The sequence below is a fragment of the Anser cygnoides genome, chromosome Z (assembly GCF_040182565.1).
Source record: "Anser cygnoides isolate HZ-2024a breed goose chromosome Z, Taihu_goose_T2T_genome, whole genome shotgun sequence".
Classification (NCBI taxonomy): domain Eukaryota; kingdom Metazoa; phylum Chordata; class Aves; order Anseriformes; family Anatidae; genus Anser; species Anser cygnoides.
This window is the reverse complement of record NC_089912.1, coordinates 16947759-16972282: the sequence shown is the minus strand read 5'-3', so window position 1 is coordinate 16972282 and position 24524 is coordinate 16947759. Positions and strand designations below refer to the sequence as shown.

The window sequence follows — 24524 nt, the reverse complement described above, 5'->3', positions numbered from 1 at the left end:
ACTGCTGACCCAGTAATACACTTAATTCGGTCACAAGTCACAGAGTAAATAAAAATATTATGAGCATGTGAGCTAAACACCTGTAAATCAAAGAATTCAGACTGCAGCACTTTCTGTTTTCAAGTTTTACATTACATTACTCTAAGCAAGGCATTCAAATAAAGAGTCAACATGCTTATTTTGAGGTGATAAAGAATCAAGAACCTTTTACAAGCTTTGCTGTTCCTAAATAGGTCTGCACATGAGGAATTGAACTGGCCGTGAGGTATCAGCTCTCTGTTCTGTTTTATCTGGCTTTTGGGAAACAGATTTGCATAGCAAATTCACAGTTGTCTTTGGGCAGCTGATTCCAACCCACAGAGCAACAAAGCTTAAAAAACAAAGAAACAAAAAAGACCAAAATGACTACATGGAAGTACACAGAGGGCTCCTAAGTATGCAGTACAGTGGCTCTGTCTTACAGTACATGCACAGGTTCCAGCAAAAACAATAAAACAGCAGACATGTTCATTACCTTGGTAATGGTGAGCACTATGTCAGTGGATGTTACCAGTGGCTGTGGGTTTCCTAACAGCTTATAGCCAACCACCTCAGGAAGCACCATGCTAATTGGCTGGCCCAACATCACTGCTTCTGCTTCAATGCCACCAACACCTGGATGCAACAGAATTACACAATCAGACCATCCAAAAGATAGCGAAGTGTCAAATATACCCATGAGATACGTTTATTTTGATTTCTTGATTTAAGGTGTGAAAGAGAAGAAGGCACACAGCAAGACAGATTGATCCCTCTGTGAACAGACATTCACCATCCTGTTCCAGTTTTTGCAAGGCTGGGCCATTTTTATTTCCTTTGGCTTCACATTTTCAATCTTGTTCCTCAGCTAATAGATGGATTTTCAGATAAATCTAAGTAACTCACTCCGAGGAGACTTGGCTTTTACAACAAGAGATGTAGAAGTTTTATTTAATGACTTAACCATGCAACGAATAAACAAAGAACAAAAACCCTGATACGGCTTGAAACATGGTGCACTGTTTGTGAACTGTATTACAGACCACAACTATTTGTTATCAAATAAAACCTGAAAAGTTATTTCAAAGAAAGGAAAGAGTACTGGTGTCATGGGTATAGACTGTTCCCTGCCCATGGCAGATGGTTTGGAACTAGATGATATTTAAGGTCCCTTCCAATCCAAACTATTCTATGACTCTAAAGGTTATAGATTTTTCTAAAAAATACTTAATAGAAATAGCTACTTGTTAAAACAATCTTCTTTAAGTCTGTTAAGTTTCAACAGGGCTTTATCATGTGCGGGTGGGAACCTCTGTGTAAGCACACCTGTATTAGAGGAATGCTGTTCAGGTGACTACCTCATCTTACTCAAGTATCAAGATGTCATAGTCATATGCAATCTTAAAAACACAATGCTTCTTATTCACATGATTTTAATTAGCCATTAAGCATCTGTTCTATAACTCTTTGCCTGTAGAAAGTCCCTTGCATGTTTATCTTCCACTTTTAAACCTCCTATGTTTTGTTTAGTTTACTTAATACTGAGCTAGAAAAACTGCCTGTAATACTTGCTTATGCATGCCAAACTGCTACTCCTATCATTATTCCCACTTAATGGTCCCGAAAAATAATTTCCAATTTATTTTATGCAAAATGATACACCTACATCAATTAAAGAGAGAAATCTGTGAAAGATCCAGTCACATGACTCCTTTCAGTTGATGGTGGTGAGCCAGTTGTCAACACAGTCAAGCTGGTGGGCAAACCTGTCTGGCTACCATGGACAGGCATGAAGCAAGTTCAGCACTACCAGCCACTAGCAAGAAATGCTGGATTCAAGAGTGCATGCTTTGAGTATGTATGTTATGGACTATGCCCAGCCATACTTTTCAAATTCTGGAGCAACATGAGGCTAAGTTTACAGGCTTACTCTTCCGAGCAGCTACTGGTATTTTGCAACATCATCTGAGCATGATGGTCCCATCTGCAAACTGCAGCCAAACACAGGATAAAAGAGACATCTCCTATCTCAAAGATGTCATGGCTTTAAATAAAGTCAACTTGTGTGCATCTGTATAACCAGGTCAGCAGAAATTGTTCCATCCTTGACAGGATGCTTCAATCAGTATTTCTACAGCGGTATAACACAGGGCAGAAAACCCACAGTTCCTTGCATCACATGTGCCACTCAGAACTTGACAAGGATCTTTGTGAACGACTAGCATATGCTGTTTAAAAGCAGCACGTCTTGCGTTTTCGTACAGTATCTGTTTCAATAGTGCTCCTATGACCACACCACAGGAAAATCAGAAGTTCAGCTCAGGTTTTTGCTACCACGTCTAGTATGACTGCAAATACTTTCATTTTAGACCTATGTATTTAGTCAATAATCGAAACACTGCAGTTTGCCACTGGCAGCAAAAAAGGAATTACTTTTATTTGTTTCTGTAAAAAGTATGCTGCAGACTACTGATATCAGACCATACCTTGTAGCTTTTTTTTTTTTTTTTCCCCTCAGCTCCCTCCCTGGCCATATTTAACCTATTCAGACTCAGTCAGCACCTTCAGCCTAAAAGAGCCTTTTCAGTACTTTGTGATATGGCAACACTTTGGAACTAGCTAAATGATTACGGAACAAACGGACATACACTAATACTTCACTTCCCTTCTAATTTTCTAAAGCAGATGTTGCCTGGGAACTGGCTGGGCTTCAGTATGCTAATGGTATGTGAAAAGTGATCATCTTTTGCATGCCTTGTTTTTGCATTTTTTCCTTTCACTTATTGAACTGCCTTTATCTTCGCACATGATTTTGTTTCTCGGTTTTCCCTTCTGATTCTCTCCCACATCCTGCTGAGGGGGAAGCGAGTGAGCAACTGAAAGGTGGGGTTTACCTACCAGCTGAGGTCAACTCACAACAGTCTGAAAAACAGCTTAATCAGCCAATGGACTATTCATGATGAGCTACTGCACATACCCCAGCCAAGCACTCCCAAGCCATCTATCATGGTAGTGTGCGAGTCTGTGCCCACCACACTGTCTGGATAGTAGTAGCCGTCCTGATCCATCACCACTCTCGCTAAGTACTCCAAGTTCACTTGGTGGATGATCCCTGAGCCTGGTGGAACAATCCTCATGTTTTTAAAAGCCTGAGAGCCCCACTGAAACAGAAAGAAGTGGATCAAAAGTTTTCAACACACATAAGCACTGGAACAAGTTTTGTTCGTTCCATCTTTGGATGTGCAAATCAGATCAACTCTTTCTGTACCTTTAAGAACTCAAACCTTTCTTTGTTCCTTTCAAATTCCAAGTCCTGATTCTTTTGCAAGCTGTCTGATCTGGAAGTGAAAAATAATCAGCTGTCAGAAAAGAAACAAAAAGTGTCCACCTGATATTTATGTACGGTCAGATATACTCAAAAAGTGAAAGAAGAGTTATTAGCTAATTTAAACATTGATCAATCTCATCTTTTAATCTCACCCCAGCTGTAAACTACAGGCAGTTATAGTGTAGGTTGCCTATAGCATTTAAGAAGTCTTAGAGGTAAAACCTGAAGTTTGGTAACAACTCAAACACTGATCTGCATATTATATAGGTGGTAGGCCTGAAACTTGTAGTTTGGGAAGACCTAGACTACTCATTACACCATTGTGAAGTTTTCAAGACGTAAACCTAGAGAAATCAGCAAAGTAGTAAAGGGAGCTGGAACACAACTGCCATGCAACTTTGGTTAAACAGAGGCTATCACTGGTAAGTGACTGTATGGTTCTTCCTGAAGCCCCCCTGTTTCTATATGGACAGTGCTAACAAACTTTCCACTTACAGCAGCTCCCTAACTTAGGGCTGAGGTGTTAGAAAGAACTGAAGCATGGGGCTGGCCAATGTTGTCTACGTATATGCAAGGCCCACGTAGACTCAAAATAAGGTTAAAACAAGAAGTAGTTATTTGCAAAAAACTATCTAAATAGAGTCCTGGATAGTAATGATAACATAAAATGAACGTTACTGTAATACATAGAAAAAGGATCAAAATAATTGATTTCATCCTGTGGTAAAGATGAAATCATACCTTGTTCAGAAAGAAACACACTGTTTCCCAAGTTTCCCTGTTTCCCACTGTTTCCCATCTTAAAAATTATGCAGATGCCAATTACAAACCAAAAAGGTTAGGCTTTTAGTTTATTAGATTGGTGTTAGAATGCCTATTACCCCAGAGATCAGTCTGGAAATTATTTTTAATTTTGTGTCTCTTTCTAAAATCCTTAGTGCTATGTTAAGATTTAGATACAACACTTCTAACGAAAACTAAAAGGAGTTGATTTTTGACAGCAATGTATGTCAAAATTTTTTCGCCTTTTCTCTCTCATCAGCCATGAAAGGGCACCCATGAATTTGTATCCTTATGAGTCTACAGTTTTAAAAAAAAGATAAGAAAAGGTTACATTTAAAATCTTTCTTTCTTCTATGAAGTAGATTTTATGATACATTTTTGCTCAAAAGTTCAGTATTTTTACTCTGAAGAGGCCTTGAAATATTGGCACTGACAGAATGTTCTTTATGTTCTTTAATTTCCACCTTCTATTACTTTTCTTCCTTGTAATGCCATAATTTAAGTGGCCTGCTTCAAAACCATCTCATACAGAGCGAAATAAATACACAGTATTTTAGCAGACCAACATACTTCAGAAGTTTGGAAAATGGAAGGAAACCACCAGGAAACATGTAATTGCAGGATCCGCTTTGAAGAGTATTTTGGGAGGCACACGTTTACAGACCATGGAGGTTAAAAGGACCCTTATGTATTGTATTTACTTGCAGGTCTAGTAAGTGTTTGTCTGTCTCTTGCATACTGAAGAGTCATTAGCATTATGCTTTCCTGTACTTTTGGGGACCATATTAATCAATGTGTTCTCTGTGGAGGTATTAAACTAGCAAACAGCTGGGTTAGGGCAGCTCAGGTCTATTCCTATATTAATAAGGAAGAAAGGAGACAGTCTTGCTTGTCCTTTCCAAAAAGGCCCACAAGGTCAAAAAGTGCATGTGGAAAAAAGTTATTTCTGAACAACTAATAATAATGCGATATTATTATGGAAAATTGTGATCACCACAGGTCTGGACTGTGCCTGTTTCCATTAACATTTATTCCAGGCTTGTGCTACTTAGGAATGCTCTACAGAAAAAAAAATAAAAAATCCATTTTGTTCACAACAGCAACACATACAGCAGTTTAACTTAATCACTTGCTAGGGTCCAAATGCTTCAGTATCACCAATTACACTATCAGTAATCGGAACTAGCTTCCTAATTAACCTTAAGAAGTAAGAGTGAATTTGTGTCCTTACCGCCTGTTAAAATCAACCTGGATGGAGTGATCTATCACTAGATCAGCAGGACAGATAGGATTGATTTTTTCAGGGTCCCCACCAAGTTTCTTCATAGCATCACGCATTGCAGCAAAGTCAACAACAGCAGGTACCCCACTAAAATGAAAGAGAATTAGAATAGGTGAAAATCTTGAAAAGAAAATAAACAAAGACAAAACAAACACAACCCAGGTCCTGAGACTCAGAATAGACATCTACTACCATATATGAAGCAAACCATAGCCTTACCCTAAGCCTTGCCATCACTACTCTACTGCAGAGATGGTACCCTTGGGAAGATGAAGTCAGAAGAATAGAAAAGACAGAACTGTATTTACATCCTGAGCATTGTAAAAATGAAAAACTAAAACCATAATTAAACCAAAAAAAAACAGAAGCATTTTAACATGCTTGGCTGGGACTCTGGAAAACTAGTCCTAGTCAGCATTCCTTTGGGACCTTGAACTGGTTTCTCTTCTTTTGCTCTGTTCCTCTCTCCTCTCCAGTCACGTAAAAAATAATAATAAATGGGGGAGGTGGAGGAGAAAACAACAATACCCTTCCTTCCATTCTCTGTTTCTTTAGCTGATTTTAAGGCAAGGACCACCTCTTCCAAGGTATGTGAAGCACAGGAGAATCTTCTCCCTATTTAGAGATGTACATGCCGTACTTCTGCTAGTTTCACTGGCAAAGCAGGGTATCACACTCCTTAAATTACAAAGGATGTGACTGCAGAACACCTTTGCAGAATACCTGTATTTTCAAAAGTGCATTTCAGTTGGGAAACCCTCTTGCATAACAATGCATCTGATTTTGCTGATGGCTAACTCAAAAAAAAAAAGCTGTCTGTGTTATGTGCACTTGCAGCCCAGAAAGCCAACCACATCCTGGACTGCATCAAAAGCAGCATGGCCAGTAGGATGAGGGAGGTGATTCTCCCCCTCAGCTCTGCTCTCATGAGACCCCACCTGGAGTGCTGCATTCAGCTCTGGGGCCCCCAGCACAAGAAGGACGTGGAAGTATTAGAATGAGTCCAGAGGAGGGCCAGGAGGAAGATCAAGGGGCTGGAACACCTCTGCTGTGAAGACAGGCTGAGGGCACTGGGGTTGTTCAGCCTGGAGAAGAGAAGGCTCTTGGGAGGCCTCACAGCGGCCTTCCAGTACTTAAAGGGGGCCTACAGGAAAGATGGGGAGGGACTCTGTGTCAGGAGGTGCAGTGATAGGGCAAGGAGTGACGGCTTTGAACTAAAAGAGGGTGGATTTAGGTTAGATATAAGGAGGAATTCCTCACTTGGAGGGTGGTGAGGCACTGGCACAGGCTGCCCAGAGGAGCTGTGGATGCCCCATCCCTGAAAGCGTCCAAGGCCAGGCTGGACGGGGCTTTGAGCAACCTGGTCTTGTGGGAGGTGTCCCTGCCTGTGGCAGGGGGGTTGGAACTGGATGGGCTTTAAGGTCCCTTCCAACCCAAACCATTCTATGGCTCTGTGATACGCCTGTATGGATCTGGCATCATTCAGTATCCTATGGAGAACAAGTTTGTGCAAGAGCAGCCCAAAGGATCAAGACTTTGTTTTGAACTCATTATAAGGACACTATTAAGACTTTTAACTACAGCAGAAACAATGCAGGAAGAATCACAGAATGGTTCAGGCTGGCAGGGACATCTACAGGTCATCTGTTCCAACCCCCTTGGTCAATAAGGGCCATCTACAGCAGGCTGCCCGTGCTTCAGATTATCTCCAAGAAGGGAGACTCTACAACCTCTCTGGGCAACGTATGCCAGTGCTATGTCACCCTCACAGCAAAGAATTGCTTCCTAATGTTCAGAGAGAACCTCTTGTTTTTCAGTCTTTTTGTCCTGTCACTGGGCACCGCTAAAATGAGACTAGATCCATCCTCTTCATACTCTCCCTTCAGGTACTGATATATATTAATAAGATCTGCCCTTAGCCTCTTCTTCTCCAGCCTAAACAGTACCAATAAAGAAAAAGCTTTGTAATTCCTGCAGAATTTTAGTTTGAAAAACCTGAGTGTTTACAGAAAAAAAAAAAGGCAAAAACAGGCTCCGTGTTATCTAGCATTGACACAATTAACTGCTTAGTAGTTTGAAGAAGGTTTTTTTCTGTCCCAGAATATGCATACACCAAGAAAAGCAGCAGATGCTGTATTATGCTTCCTGGCTGGATTTGAGGGAGGGCAAGCTTGGGAGCAGGTGAGAGGAAGCGTTATTTTGCCAGCTACAAACATTATACAATTGAAAAGAAACAGATACAACATCCTTCTACATTTGTACCTGAACTCAGCATACTTGCAGAGCAGTCAGATCTAGGAAATTCAATAATTCTAATCCAGGATCTGTCAATGTAATTGTTGTATGTCTTCTGTAAAGCTGGCAAAGACTGCACTTTCCAAAAGCTCCCTCACAGGGGCATGTTCGAGAGCTTGTTTTTGAACACAGCTGCTCTGCAGACTTAACAGGGAGATTTTAAAAACTCAGTAGGAGAGTAAGGGGCAAAAAAGAAACTCAGTAACAAAGGGAGCAAAGTTTGCTTGTAAGTTTGGCTTCCTCTGTACTCGATTTTTTTTCAAATATTAACAACAGCCGGTAGGAGGAAAAAAAAAAAAAAAGGTAGGAAATCAGCACTTTTTTCCAACTGAAGCTTTGCCAGTTTTTCCAAATGTCTTCAGAATTTGACCTGTGTTGGGCCTTCGGGAAAACCAGAAGGTATGACAGTTAAGACACATTACTGTTCTGAGGAATAAAATCAATTCACATCTTAGCAGCATGGGGCTTACCAGAGATGAACTGAAATCTCTCTTTCTGTACAAAAGTTCAGGGCAAAGGTACAAAGGAAAGTGGATTTTCATACTGTACTATATATTCATACTACATATTTTTCAAATACTGGATTAAAAAGAGTTAGAAGTTACCGTTCCACCTGAAAATTGGCTTTCCACAACTATCAGGGACTATTACACACTGACATAGGGAAATTAACACCACTGCAATACAAGAACCTTGTTTTCAGAGTCCATTAGGTAGAAATCTCAACTGGTATTTCTGGGAAAAAGCAGACACTTATTTTTTCTAAAGCAGAGAAGTCTTTAAAAATATATATTTGGAATAATACTGATTCAAAATAGAAAATAAATGATGTGGGTTATAAATGAGAATTGAAAAGGGTAAAATATTGAAAGCAAGAGCCCCTGCAAAATATACCAGAAAATAAATAAATAAATAAAAACTAACAGTGACCTTTTAACCCTGAATTCCTTCATTTGGATGCAAATTTATCCATCTCATTTTCTCCCTTGCCATTTTTCAAGAATTTCATAAATATACTTATTTCTCCACCCCAGAAGTACTTCATCTAGTGCTTTTAACACAAGTGTTTGCCTCCCCAGGTGCTGTCTGTTTGTTGTATAACATCCAGGAAAGATGAAAAAAATGCCTGTTAAACATTTAATTGCTATTCCTTCCTTTAGCTCACCCTCTCCACCCCAAGCTGAGCACTGCTGGACTTTCAAGAGCCCCTCTTCCTGGCTTTGGAGATCATCAAACTCACGTGAAGTCTTGGAGAATAACTCGTGCAGGCTTAAATGGCACTTCAACATTCTTGTGTTGCACGACTTTCCAATTGAGAATATTCTCAACATCTTGCTTCTTCACGAGGAACTCATCACAGTTACGGATTGCTGCTTCCAAGAGGACTCGAATAGAAAATGGCAGACGTGCTGCATGGGTAAGAGGCAATTAACAAATTAAGCTTTTACATTAGGGACTAACTTTATAACTAAACAAGCATAGACTTCCATGCCCAGAGCAGATGGCTCCTCTGGTGCTGTCCTCAAATTCTGACGAGGCTTTATTCCAATTTATCAGACACCCATTTCTATCTCCCAGCTTTGCCAGGAGATCAGTGCCAACTGACCCGTTCCACTCAACTCCTACAACAGATTAACTGTTGTTGTTCCTTTGAGACAGTAGAAAGTAATGGTGAAAGGACTGCTTCCCACTGCTCTCCCTGCCCTCCACAGTGACTCTACTCTGGAAACAGACTGTGCTCACCTAGTTTTCTCTACAGTTTCTTCTCACTCTTCGCACTGAACACAGAAAACCAAAGTTTTCTACCTGGCAAAGTGGAAAGCACACATTTGATGGTCTAACCAGTTTCTTTTTCTCCAGAGATGGAGAATGAAACTGAACTGCAGCAAGACTGTGCATCTGCTGATCTTCTAGTTCAAGTCAGAAATACTTATATAAGATGACACAAAATATTAGAGCAGTCCTGACAGCTCTATTGCAAGCAACAGGTGTGAAGAAAAAATAAAAGCTTCTCTGCCCTCCCTTTCTTCATTCACTGTAATAACAGCTGTTTGATTTTGTCTCAGAGTATATCAATTCAAAAATCCGAGAAGTCTGTCCTAACTTTCTATCCAGGGCTCCCCAGACACAGAAGTCACTTAGTCAGAAACACTTGTGGAGGCTTTTTTGGTTGGTTGGTTTTCAATTCCACTACACCCAGTTGCTAAGTTATTCCATTTCTCTTCTGCACAGTGAAAATTACACCTTTTTTTTTTTTTTTTTTAAAAAGAATCTGGACATTAGGATCGGAATAAATCAACTGGTAATACCATATAGGTATTTGCCTGTTTCTTCAGACTCATCTCTGCTTTTAAGAGACAAAGTCCACCATAAATTCATTCCTCATTTACACCCTGTCTGAGCTTGCAATGGATATGTATTGCTGACATTCAGAGAAAACATTCCTCCTCTTCCAAGTTTGTTTCCTGAATTCTCCTTAATCACCTGTTTCCTCTTCGAAAGAGGAAAAACACCCAACACAGATAGCTGTGTTATATATGCTATAGATACTGACTCAGAAAGCCAGTGGCATGGATTGTATTATTTCTACCAGTGCCACATGGAATATACCTGAGTACATTCAGGTAATGCCAGAAGACCAAGAGAAAAAGCCTCCTCAGAAACAATTATTCTAGCCTCTATTCTTTCTTCCTTTTAAAGCTGAACAACCCTTCTGGATGATTTAGTCCTGTCAGCGTTAAGTCCTTTCCAGCCTTTCACAGTGGCAGGACAGTATATGAAAAAACTTGCTCTCTTGGTTTTGGCTAGTCCTCCTCATTCACTCAGGACAAACAAGACTGCAACATGCAGTTTGTGTGCACAGCATGTTGAAAAAAATAATTGTCAACTTGCCAGCACTTCTGTAATCCTAAATTTCCAGAAATAAATTTTGCTATAAGTTTGTTTTCAATAAACATTTCTGAATACATTTTTCTCTCCATGACTGTACAATCAGAAACCAAGTAGCATCCAATGTTGCAATGTCTCTTTCTCAAGTACTGCTCATCAGTGCTAACCAAATGCTTTCTTTATGTTGTCAACATACCATATCTCACATCTTCCAATTTGGTCAGATTAAAGAACTTCTTCAGGGGCTGTTTAGGGTCTAGCGGCTCCACAATCCGTACAAAAGGGTTGCTCATGGTTATTAAAGACACCTAGTGTCCCAAAAACACAAAAGAAAAAGAAAAAAAATCAGAGCCATTTTCACAGTATCTGCCCACATAAAAAGGACATGTTCCACAATCCCACAAAATATATGTCCCACGTGCAAAACCTATACCAGACAAAAGGTACTGCACAGACTACATTAGTCATGCCCTTTCCCCACAATCTACTTGAAACATGCCCTCAGAGATAGAAGGTCTGCAGGAAGAGCATTGTAAAAACATACGATAAACCATGTGGTTTAAAAAGGAAGCTCAAATTTCTGGACTGACGTTGTCTGCATTATCATCTTCTTGGGGCTACTTCTAGATAACCATTTGTGCCTCTGTGATCCAGAAACCACTACAACAACATGGTCCCGTTTCCTAAGTGGCAGTAGTCTAAAGCTGAAGAGACAGGCATCTGCATTCAAAATTCAAGCTGAATCAAACAGAAAACATGATGCTTTTTACTTGAGCCTGAAAATGCTGCACACTAAGACTACAAACTCTGACTATCTGAGAAACCAGGAGTCCTCTTGATTTCAGTATGAAAGATTCACTGGAGTCCCCACAAAAAAAGAAAATTAAAGCTGACTCCACTCTAAACATCATTTCAGTTTGAGACTTCTTCTTAATGTCGCTATCCTAATGGTACAGTGGCCAGAACCCTCCATTGGGACCTACAACTTCTAGGATTACTTACACACATTAAACTACACAGGAATATTCCCAATATCAAGGCCATCTAGCATAGAAGGACTGGAATTAGAAATTTCTGTCAATCTCCAGAAAAGTTGGTTGCATGCAAAACGCCTACTGAAACAGTTCCTAGAACACCAGCACCTGAACTCTACCCAGGGCTCTTTTGGGAGCACTGCTTTAGGCTAACATATGCCTGGGAACAAGCTAACAATTTAACAGTAAGGACAATTTTCCTCCCCTGGCCTGGAAACATATACAGATTTTTTTTTTTTTATTTTTAGAAAATATATAACCAGACCAATTGCTATTTCCACAAGACACTGCTCTCATCTTCATTCACATAAGACTATCTCTCTTTGCCTCAGTTTCTCAAACAAACAAAAAAAAACACCACAGTTTGAAATGCTCATCCTTGCTTGAGACTGGTGTGAAGGACTGCACAAAGACCAGTATTTGTTAGTTACAGTGAGTACCAGGACAAGGAGTGCATTAGTTTATTTCACCCATCAGTCTCATTAACCATTAAGGAAATTCTAGTATGTGGAATATGTTTATGGAGAATTTTTAAAGCACTCCAGCACAAATCACATCCCATGTACTTCCAAGACAACAACCAAGTTAGAGGTGAGGCTGGGACGGAGATAGCAGAGATGAGGACAAATGAAGGTCTGGGGTGTAAAGCATTAAGATACCATAGAAGAAAGGACAATTTCCAGCATTCTGCCGCACAAAACAAGGGAAATTTTTTGAGAAAAAAAGTGAGTGCCCAGAGAAAGCAGAAAGGTAGGAAAATGAACAGATTGCAAACACCAAACCAACAGAAGTTAAAATGAGGCACTGTTTGCTGTAAACTATAAACTTGTATCTGGAAGTTCACAGAAGCTTCCACCTTTCAGAGAACAGTGTTTACTCCTAAGCATTCACAACTTACTCCTTTATTGCAGAGAAATCGAAGTGATTTTTTGTCCCTGCATTAGGTCAGAGACCATTTCTATTATGTACTGGATCCTGTATTGTGTCCCTAAAACTCCAGCTGCTACATGTGTGTTTGAATTTGTCCTATCATGAAACAAGTGGGCCTAACATACCACCTCTCACGTTCCTGTCTACAAGTTATTCTCTCAGATTCCTCATCCCAGTTTTGCAGATACCAGCCCCTTATACAATCTCATCCAATTTTGGTTTTCTTCTTTGAACAACATGAATTACTCAGGTATTCCTCTTCTGAAGCAAACCCTGTCCTTCTAGGATTGAGCATGACTGAAATAAACTGCTTCCTTCCTCTCCTTGCAAGCTGTGCTGCTGCTGAATTTTATTTTCTGCATTCCAACCTGAGAACTTTATTTTATGCATATTCATTTCTCATGGGAAAGCTGAAGGGCAGCTGAAGATAGGAAACTCTGAGGTATTCCCTGACAGATGTAGCAGATCTTCAATATGACCCTAACAAGGCCACTGTATTTGGTTCGCATATTCTCATGTAAGTATAAATTGCATCAGCAACATTCCTCTTTTAAGTCAGTGTCTTGTCAAACCTGTGCGAGTTCAAGATCCTATGATGGACACTTTATTGACTTGTTAGCGTTTCTTTGCCATCATCAGCTAGTTGAACAAATATACCAGACTGGAGGTCACCAAGGCCTAAACACGTGTTCTCTTCTCTGGCTGACCGGCCAAAAAGACATGAGGAAGCAACACTTTGCAGGTTGACTCCACCAGCAAAACCTTAAGTAATCACTGCAATGGATACAGATTAACTCGTGATTGCGGCACAGAGTATTTATCCAGGCTGTGCAGACACTGAAAGGTAAATATGCAAACAGGTTAGCCAGCACCTGTCGGCGGAGGACTGGTTCGGTGCGCAGGGCCACGGGCGTTGCGCACGGCCGCAGCTGAGCAGCCGCCCCACAGAAAGCACTCAATCTCCTGCCCTGCAAGGGGCTGGTGTGGAGGCCGCATCTGGAAGGGGATTCCTCATGCCAGCCCTCAGGAAGAGGGGTGCACGGACTCAGGGTCTTTGGGGCAACAGCCACAAGTCACCTGCACGAGCTGCACTGCTCACAGCCTTCGAAGACAACCGTAACCACAGCCCCAGCTTTCTTCTTCCACCCAGTCCCCTTCCTCTGCGTTTGTGCAGATCTGGACACAGAGAAAGGAGCAAGAGGAGCTCTGAGGTGTGACACAAAGAGGAGGATTAACTGAATGAGAAAGGAAAAGTATCACGAGCCAGGAGACTGCCACAATCCCAACGACATAGGCAAAAGCCGTCAAGCGTTCAGGTAGCTTCTTTCTGCCACGCAGAATCCATGTCTTTGTGACCACATGCTAAAAGTTGAATTTGGAGTAAGGATGTTTCGTTTCTAGGCATTAACAATAAAAATCTGCCATTTTTTGTAGCATGGCAAATTTCACTTTCTTCACTGGGGTGTTTTACTGAAGTAGTGACACCTTTCTTTATACGTTCCCCTCCAAATATCATCTGCCAAGACACCTATACTCATTACTTAAGTCTTTTCAAAGGGTTGCATGACTCGTATAAAGTGTACCAGGTAAACTGGCCTTACTTTAGCCCTCCCTGTGCTTGCTAATACCATTCTGCCAGCACTGGCAATCAGGTTCATATTAATGCTGGTCATCCTTTAATCCAAACTCCCCAACTATCGATGCTGTTACCCATTCAGCTTGTCATACGGATGTCGGTGCTCAGCGCTGTGCTAACTCCCTCCATCTCCTGTTGGAGAATATCTAGAATTTACCCACAGACTGCACATCAGCTCACCGCAGAGAAGTGTGGTTTCTGGCTTTCCTGTTGTTCTGGCTTTCCCAGATCCAGCTCTCTCTCTCTCCCCCACAGAAGCTAAAGTGCAGGATTCTTAGCATCAGCATGGAAATCATGAATACCAAGAGGGGCAAATTTATTTGGACTAGGTCATAGCTTTCCAAATATAAAAAAGGAAGCTGTTTTTCATGCATGTAACACTTGCCCTTCAGAGCAGAGAACAAACCCTGGGCTAAAACAGCTGTTCCATACTGTATCAGTGGATAAGACACAGGAAGGTTCAAATCTCTCCAGCAAAAAAATCTTGTATTGTGTTACTCTAACAAAGCATTCACACTAGCAAAATATGTGTACAGTAACATTCCTCACACCATCTGTATTGAGTAGGTCAGTACACTCAGCATTTACCATGAGTGCTCAGACATTCACTTGCAAGAAAAGACCTGGGCAAATATGGCCATGGGCTATACTGTGCATCCGGACCTGTGTGGCAGCCTGAAGACCACGTGGCTGGATGATCATCACATACAAAGTACACACAGCCCCAAGGGGACAGAAGGAAAAAGGTACCTGTATCCTCCTCTGTCTCTGTTTCTTTTCTTCAAAGTTAATCAACTAAATCAAATACATTAAAGGGATGATAAAGTCTCACGTGGGTCCTCAAAAAGGATTAAGACATGCAACTTAATTTCGCTTTCTTTTTAAAGAAAATTCACATGGGATTTAAACATATTCTGTGTGTGTTTTCACACTTCTAGTTTTCACATCTTTGATTGATTTAACTTTTCTGACAACATAAAGCCAGTACTAGTCACATCACAACACCAACCGGAAAAGGACTAAGTTCAGTATATTGGGGCATAATTTAAAGCACGTTCTCAATTGACTGTGGATCCTGGATTCTGCTTCAGACCCCTTTAAAAGCAGCAGTGCAACCTGGAACAAACTCAACAAGCTGAAATATTAGTGAAACAGATGTAATTGAAAAAGCACCCTGATGTATCCTGCAGTTTTGCACTTGCAGAAGTTATCTCACGCAGACTGTAGAGAAGAAAGAGGTGCACTACTTATAGAAGAGAACCTGACGACAGATTCCACTTTGAATACCACTTTAGCATACTATTCTACTCTCTTTAGACTGCAGAAGAGCCTGAAAGTAAAAAGTGAACACAGCTAATCAGACTAAAAGGAACAATCTCTTCACCACTAAAATGTTTATATGTACATATTGAAACATAACTGCTCTTACTTTCATTTGTTGAACGAGATTAATACCAGAAACCATATTGTTCTGATTTTTTAGGGATCTCAAGGGAGACACTTATCTCTCACTATCCAGAATAGAAGAAAACCTTAGCATATGTAGTACTTTTTTGTAGTATTTTTATGCTGAAATATACATTAATAGCATGCTCTTTTGTATTACATGAGTATCAACAAAAGACTCCTGAAGAGTAATAATCACTTATTACTGAAGTGCCTGAGGACAAACAAGAACGCACATTTATTTTGTTTGACCTGCAGAACGAAAAAAAAAATAATCCCTGGATGAGGGAATTTCCGTCTAAACTTCAGACCATAAAGTCATAACGGCTCTGGTCATTCGGCTAAAGTCATTCGGCTCTGGTGAGGCCGCACCTTGAGTACTGTGTTCAGTTTTGGGCCCCTCGCTACAGGAAGGACATGGACGTGTTTAAGCAAGTCCAGAGAAGGGCGACCAAGCTGGTGAGGGGTCTGGAGAACAAGTCTTACGAGGAGCGGCTGAGGGAGCTGGGCTTGTTCAGCCTGGAGAAGAGGAGGCTCAGGGGCGACCTTATCACTCTCTACAGTTACCTTAAAGGAGGCTGTAGAGAGGTGGGGGTTGGTCTGTTCTCCCACGTGCCTGGTGACAGGACGAGGGGGAATGGGCGAAAGTTGCGACAGGGGAGGTTTAGGTTGGATGTTAGGAAGTACTTCTTTACCGAAAGGATTATTAAGCATTGGAACGGGCTGCCCAGGGAGGTGGTGGAGTCACCATCCCTGGAGGTCTTTAAAAGACGTTTAGATGTAGAGCTTAGCGATATGGTTTAGTGGAGTACTTAGTGTTAGGTCGGAGGTTGGACTCGATGATCTTGAGGTCTCTTCCAACCTAGAAATCTGTGATACTGTGATACTGTGATAACGTAGGCACAAAACAGGCACAGTCATTCATCTTTTTAGTACTGATGCATTTCACTCAGGGAAGAACATGTAAACACCACCATTGTCTCTTTTAATCCATCTTTGGTTTCTTGGTTGTTGTCTTACAAATTATACAAAGGTGCCTCCATTATTAACAGGCAGGGATCACTTGCAACATCTACTCATAAAATTAAATATCTGGTGGCTTGACTGACTGAAACAGACCTTTCCCTGGACAGCAGCTACATCCTCTGTCCCCACTGGGAAAAACGACTTAGCACAGAATCAGCAAAGGAGCAATTTAACTTAGGCATCCTACAGGACACTAGAAGTGGTTACACTCAGCGAACGCAAAGGTTGAAGGCTCAGACCTGCAAGTATGACAGGTATCTGTGAAGAAACATCCAACTGAAAACTGGAAAAAGGGGGTGTGTGAGCTGGCAGGACTGCTACAATAAAAGTCCTTGCCTGATGATGGGAAAAAGGCAGAAGACACGGATCACTCAAGCCTTGCTTGGAAAATACAGCACTTACCTACCACCTGTGCTGAACCTGACCACGTCTCCACCATCTTCAATTGTGATCATCGTCCCCCTCCTGCCCCAACAAGCTATTATTCCCTTTAGTTTTGTCTACTCAACAGATTGACACGTTGTGTGCACGCATCCATGTGTATGTGCATATAAAAATCTAAGGGAGGCTGCCGCAGAGCAATACACTACTGAGTTGTAAATCCATCACAACAATGTTGAGCATGCAATTTCTGGCATTACTGAGAACTACACACAGCTAAAGAGCATTTCTGAAACTTCTGTTCACCAGCAGAAAATGAATGTCTACAATTTACATAGCTCTACTCATGGATTCAAATTCTGCTTAGCAATGGGCCTTAATTTAAAATGTTGATGACTCTATTTCTTTCAATTTACCAGAGTTTCAGATCTCTTAGCCATGAACCAAGATTTGGAAGGTAGAGGGAAGTGTCCATGCCCATGCCAGGGGTTTGGAACTGGATGGTCTTTAAGGTCCCCTCCAACGCAAGCTGTTCTAAGATCTCTTAGCAGGTCCATCAGGTAAGAAATTCTGTCCTGTTGGAATTGCAACATGCCCTGCATACACCTACCTTAGTTGAAAATATCCATGCTAAGCATGCTGACAGAAATGTACGTGTTTGATATGGAAAGACAGCTTCTCCAGCATGAGTCAGGTGTCTGCAGTAATAATTCTTTGGCAAGTAAATCCATCCATAATTCAAGACGGTTTAGAAAAAAAGTTAGTACAGATATTTGTGTGGTAGAAAAAATATTTGAAATATAAAGTTGCTTAAGGAAAATGTTTCTGCTATCTTGGCATATATTGAAAAAAAAAATGCCCCTGGCATTTGGACCAAGTTCAACACCAGTACACCACTACTGGAACAAGCAGTGTCTTGTTTTATAATGTATCTAGCTATAATTACATTTGTATGCACACAGAACAGATGAATACAGCTACAGCAGCAATAAACACAGGTTTCTTGTTCTGATTAAAAGAAGCTTTTACTATTTAACACTTGCTCTACCTGTGACAGATAAGGCCGCTATATAAGAAACATACAGTGCAGCAGCACTGATGTAAATCATCAGTAATGAGATTTCAGTGCTACCAGAGGCCTGAGAAAGAAAGAACATCTTTGTCTATCTCTATTACACAGAGAAGTCCACAGTTACATAGATCCTTAAAGAGAAGTCCACCAGCAATTTGACAACTGAGCAAGTATTCTCATGGTATAAACCACTTCATTATTGTGCACTGGAAGAAAATACAGCAATATGTAAAGGATTTTTTTTTTTTTAAGACACTACACAAACTTTCAGGGTACCCTTTTCAACTTGTAGGCTCAAAAGGAACTTTGTACTGGAACACAAATGGGACCGTGGATTACTGACTTTACTGCTTGCTCCTAATGCCTAAACCTTTGATTGCAACACTAAAGTACATACTTACTCAAAACCACAATGTGATGTACTTCAAGCACACTGGAAAGGCTGCTAATTGCATATCCCTATAATCTACATAATTCACAGGCTATCATAAGCATTCTGAGAATTTCATGTCGTTAACAGCGCTGCAGTGCATATGCAGGAACTGAAAATTTAGTTCAGAGATCACGCTTGCGAAATCAAGGCTTTGGGTTTTACAGAAACTCCAGCTCCAAGTGAGCTGTAAGTTTAAATGAATGCTTAGTTTCAAGATGTGGATAATAAACTCAACTCAAGTCATCCCTCCAGAAAGCCAAATGTTACCTCCTCCTCCCTCGCTTGGCACAGTTAGTTCACTCTCTGCTCAAGGGACTGTTGAAACGCTTCTCTTGCGTGCATCTCACCAGCTTTTGATGACCCAGGCAAGCACACATATCTAGGATCCTCAGACAGCCTCTGGAATGCGATCTAACCTTACAGTTAAAAAAAAAAATCCAGATCCTAATTAAGCAGGCATAAGCGTTAAGGGAGCGCTGTGTCAGCAGACTCACCGCTGAGTGTCCTAGTTAAAAGTAGAGACTTTTTTTTTTTCCTGCAGGAAAACAAGCAGTATTACATGTAATGACACAAGGAAGCCTATCTGGAGGCTACTGCTGAAAAATAAAGCCTAGATTTTTTTTTTACTTTTCTCCCGAAAGAGTAATGCTGAACTTTAACCGACTTCCTACCTCTGTACAAACTTGCTGCTCATTTCCCCTGTTAGCAGTTTTAGACTATATATTAATAAATATGCAGCATGGACTAGTTTTAACAAAGAACCAGCTTCCAGTGTTAGTAAAAAAAAAAAAATACAGGGGAACACGCAGGAACACGTTCCCACCAACAAGCTAACATGGAAGCACTGCAAGCAGGCTGGAAATACAGTATTGTAAGCATGTACAAATGCTTGGTCTGAAATTTGGTTTCAATTTCAGTATGCAGGATTAAAAGACATATTACTGGTCTGTTTGTTTCAAAAGGCTCGTGTGAAAGTTGGAAGGATGACTGCAGAAGTGCATGGGAAGTGGAAACTAAATGAGAGTAATGTGAATCGGCCCTCTTCTACTTGTTCCACTAGCAACACACCAGCCCTGTAAACTGCTGTTTCTGCACCCGTAGGACTCCTTCTGCGCAACTCTGACCTGTTCCAGAGCAATCAAAAATACGTAGGTGGAAGGAGTCCTTTCAGGATGAAGAGCTGATGAAAGGATTATTACTGTTGTGAAATAAATCTGGCATCATGGTTTTTTTCCCCCTAATTTTGAGGCCTTTGCACTCCGGAAATACTGGAAGATAGTCTTCTCACAATAAAAGCTGCCGCCTAGAATCTCAGCAGCTATTTGAGTGTTCATGTAGATTAATCAATCCAACTTTCAAAACACCTTGGTGTCAGTCTGCAAGCAGAACAACTCGGTATCTGATAACATTTCATCAGTTCCAACCAGCTGTTACCAGAGCTTACTAGTCAAGCTCCCAGGGGAACAAAATTAAGTTTCCACCAAACATTTTTTTAATTCAAATGACTTTTTCAGAACGGTTTTCTGTAAAAAGGCTAGGGAAAATCAAAACTAAACACCCTATTTCACAAGCTTCTGGAGTCCTGACCCTAAAATTGTTGGATGTCCCAATTCCTGTGAGGATGTGCCAAATACCCAGAGGAAATCTTCTGAGCTAACCACTCCCCAGGCCAAGACTAAAGGCAAGAACCCTGAAAAAAAAAAAAAAAAAAGACTCATCTTTACCTTATCACTGTTTCAAAAGGAAAGGGACCACTCTTCAGTTCAGTCCCTTCCAGTGATCTGAAGTGGACCGTTACTGTGGCAAGGAAGAAAACTTCCAGCTATTATGTGACAAAAGTCTGCAGTGAGAGTCTGTGCTGAAGAATACTAGTGAAAGAGATTTGCTGCTGTTCTTACTATTTAAATATTAATAATCTTTATTCTGTGGTTTTCTGTAATCATTGTGAAAGCTCTTCCACAACTACAATAAAAATTTCATTAAAAAATAGCAGAGTGGGATTGTATCATTCATTGATTGGTATTCCATTCAAGCGAACCAGGAGAGGAGGAAAGTGCCAAATTACAAGTGTCATATGACTAGAAATAGAGTTTGAAAGACCTACAGTCTTTGGTTCAGGACTAGTCTGCTATACTCATACATACTTTGTAAAGCATCCCTATAGCTAAGTGCTCAGACTCCTTCAAACACTGAAAAGCTTTAGGGGAATTTTCTCTATTTTACAAAGTCCAGGATCAGTAAAGTACTTTCCAAATAACTCCTCAAACACACCACAGATCCTGTACGGCATAAGAGTCAGCTGCACTTCCTACCCTATGCACATTAAATTCTTCCTATGTCCTTTGAAGAAGTTAACAATCCCCAGAAGTTTATTAGGACATTCTGATGGAGCACAATTGCTTTTAAGCAAAGCAGTACTAAATAAACATTCCAGTGTTAATATTTTTCTCTGGGGTGGTCTTCCTTTACTGCAGTATTGTGGATTGATAATAAGCCAGTCTGAACAATAGCAACAGACTGGAAAGCTCAGAGATATTAATTCAATTTCAAGTTTTGGGTGAGAGAATCCTCTGTTTTAGTCCAAGTTTCCTGCTGATACTAAAGCATACTGAAGTCCAGATCTCTACATCTTTCCCCCTTCTCGCACCTACACTAGCTTCAGAGCTGGAAACTAAATATCAAAGTACAACCTCCAGTTAATAAATAAGAGAGAGCCGCGGTGGTGTTATGAAACACAGCAATATACTGAACAGATATGGAGGGACTAATCTGGACGTACACCTAATCCAGAGGCCAGAGCACAGCATCTCCACGGCCACAGTGCCCAGCCAGGCTGGGCAACGCAAATACCTGCCTCTGAGCTTCAACCCCGACGGCTGCTACGGGGCACCTGTACCTGCAGAACCTCACCTTAACACAGGGCTCGCCCTCACCCCGCTCCTCCCACCCTCTAAAGCTTTTCCTCCATCCTTTCTGTGTCTTGCGGGTTTTGGAGTGGGTTTTGGAGGGGTTTATTTTATTTTCACTGCACAGCCGAGTTGCCGTGTGCTTTATATCCACGCTAAGCGCTCTCCTGTAGCGCTCAGATACCGCTGAAATATCAGCAGGCTAGGCCAGCGTTGTTCCAACAGACAAAAAATAACCAAACAGCTACACCAGGATGACGGTAGGGCAGCCTAACTTCTCCCCCTCACCCTCCTTCCCCCCAAAACAAACCCGTCCTCCTCTCAGCCCTGCCACCACAGCAGCTCCCGGCGGCACCGGGCTGCAGCCGGGCAGGCCCCCGGGGACCCTCCTCAGCCCCCCAGCACCCCGGGGACCCTCCTCAGCCCCGCTCGGCCCCGCCGCAGCCGGGCGGGTGCCCCCGGGCCGCCCGATCCCCGCCCGCCGCCATGTCCCGCGCCCTCCCCGCCACCCGACCGGGAAAGGGGGCGCCTCGGCGGCGGGGACGGTGGCTTCCAGAAGGGCCGAAGGAGGGCACGGCGTTCCCCGCCGAGCCCCGCACTCACCGGGGAGCCAGGAAGAACCGACCGCCGCTGCCCCGCTGCTGGCCTCCGGAGGGACGGGGCAGGGGCGGGCCGGCTCCGCCCCGCCGCCCTCAGGGCCGGCCGCGGCGGCATGGCGGCCGCCTGCCCTCGCTTCCCGCTTCCCCGCCTCCCCGCCCGGCATGCCGGCTTAGCGGGCCGGCCTTCTCCTTCCTGACCGGGCCTTTGTCCCCCGGCCGGCCGCCCGCACCCCGCCCCGGCCCTCGGAGAGCGGCCGCCCCGCTGCGGTGCCGCTCCTCAGCGGCCCCGGGCACAGCGCCCTGCCCGGGTCGGGTCAGGGCCCCGCTGCGACAATCACCTCACGCCCCTCGGGGGAGCCCGGCGGCCTGGCTGTCCGCAGAAGCGGCCTGTTACATATAAACCGGCCGGGATCGATACCGTGACGCCAGTACTGGAGAGGGATGTCGGGGACAGAGTGTCCTAAAGACTGACACGACACCATCACCACGGCTTAGTCATGTGGGGCGTTTCTACGTGTCCCGCATGCCCGTGATAGAATGGGGTGCGTTTGGGGCCCGAATAAAGTCAATTAAAATGCATGTAATTCTAGGAAAAGCATTATATAAAGAAGAAAGAATAAATTAAAATGTATCTAACTCTAGTGAAAGCATTAGGTAAAGAAAGGGGGAGCTAAAGATCTGCAGGGATCGCACAAAAAGAGCTTACATGTCTCACACATCTCTGGAGAGCAGCTGGGAGAGTAGTGGCTAGGAGATCTGTTGCTTAACCACCAGCAGAAACTGATGGCCAGTAATGTTTTTGTTGTTTTTGATGGTTTGTTTTATTTTTCCCTGAAGAAAGTTCAGGAGGTGAAGAACAAGCAGGGCTTCTTGCTGACACTGCAGGTGAGGAGCAGATCTCAGATGCTGGAGGTGATGCAAAGAGTGAAAATGGAAGCGCTTTTCTCTGCTGGAAAAGACTGCTGGAACCTATAAAATGCCCAAGATGGCTTGTCTGGTTGTCAGCCGGTTGGATTTCTGCACGCTGACCTGTGCTGACAGATCCTCCTGCCTACACACTGTCCAGCTGGAACACGCAGACCAGGGAAAATCAGTGACAGGATCTCAGGGTCTAGCAAAGAAGATACATTATTGGTTGTTGCTTTTACTTCCTTTTTTTGTATTTTAAGTCAATACACTTGGTATTGGTTTAAGTGGCATGATTATGTCTTCTAGGGTCTGTCTGTACTTAAACCTACTATTGTCTTACTTGATACTTCTAGATGTCTTGTCATCTACAAAATACGGTACTTTTGAGTTATCACTCAAAGTCTTTTACAGGTCGACCTGCTTTATGTTCAGTGTAAGTATCTCATGGAGTAATATATATTCTCCATCTTCTCTTTTTAGAATCAAATGAGTCTTTTAGAACATCTGATTGGCTCTAGCAAATGGTTAACTCAGACATGAAAATGGGCATCCATTCATAATGCTCTTTTCAAACCTTTACCCAAAGAGGTTCACAAGACTGAGTTTTTTGGAATGAAGTTATCTTTGTAATTTGGTAGTAGAAGAAAAAGGCCAATGACTTCTTCAGGACACCATAAAATAATGATGCTTCTGGTAGTAATAGAACCTGGAGAATTTCTAAAACCTCTCAGTGATTTCCTTAGAGTTTTAGATGTTGCAATAATTGTTTGCATTGTTGATTTTTGGACATGTTTAATAATAATAATGACATAATTTCAGTACCTTCCTCGTAGTGGAATAAAGTCTGGAAATAACTCTTTGGTCCACTTCCTTTCAAAGAAAAAGATCGTGAATTTTGTTGTTGCTCCCAACAAAACATATTTCCAAGACCTATGTATGTCACTGGATTTTGAATCATGAAAAAAAATAAAATCCTTCATACCAAAGCAATTCATACTGAAGCAATACCTTCATGCCAAAGCAAATGCTGCAAAATCTGATTAGCCTAAGATCTCTTCTGTGGAAAGCAAAGACTAGTAAAATAGCAGGTCAGCAACAGAAATGGAAAATCCATTTGTCAGCTTTAACTTCCGTCAGTGAATATCTGCAAGGCTTGTAATTTCTGTTCTGTCTGTAGGGATGGCACACAAGGTCCTGCTGTGGAAGGGAAGCTTTCTTAACACAGGAAGAGGCAGTACTGCTGCAGCATCAGCTGGTTGAATCTAAGGACACAGAGGCTGTGTTGGGATTGGAGGATAGGCTGTTCCTTCAAGGATTTATGATAATACTCTCTGAAGGTTATCGCGGGTTGACATTTGCAGTACAGAGTGTTTGAAGCTGTCATTCCCCTCAACAGGACTAAGCTGATAGTAATGTGTCTGATGTGTCAGATGATTGTTGGCAGGTTTGTCTCTCTCCAAAGATCGCTGGGAAGTGAGTAGTAGGTTAGATCCATTGTTTATAAAGAAGATATTTACTGAAATGTGTTCGGGGTTTGAAGATCAGATTGCAAGGACC

The 24524-nt window shown here is 42.1% G+C and overlaps 1 protein-coding gene across 3 annotated transcripts in view; it reads right to left on the bottom strand.

The window, feature by feature from the left end:
* The window catches only part of ACO1 (aconitase 1), a 37842-nt gene extending 15409 nt beyond the window's left edge, over nucleotides 1-22433 (bottom strand). The window contains exons 1-7 of one of the 3 annotated variants that reach the window (XM_048051763.2): nucleotides 22397-22433; nucleotides 10792-10903; nucleotides 8947-9115; nucleotides 5361-5498; nucleotides 3287-3356; nucleotides 2996-3179; nucleotides 515-654 (exon numbers count right to left, since the gene is read on the bottom strand). In XM_048051763.2, the coding sequence (XP_047907720.2) occupies nucleotides 515-654; nucleotides 2996-3179; nucleotides 3287-3356; nucleotides 5361-5498; nucleotides 8947-9115; nucleotides 10792-10888 (798 nt within the window). In that variant the 5' untranslated portion in view covers nucleotides 10889-10903; nucleotides 22397-22433. Of the gene's footprint in view, nucleotides 1-514; nucleotides 655-2995; nucleotides 3180-3286; nucleotides 3357-5360; nucleotides 5499-8946; nucleotides 9116-10791; nucleotides 10904-18820; nucleotides 18964-22062; nucleotides 22212-22396 lie in introns of those variants that run through there. The other 2 variants (XM_048051764.2, XM_013187944.3) reach the window with 2 other exon arrangements.
* Nucleotides 22434-24524: the final 2091 nt, after the last annotated feature.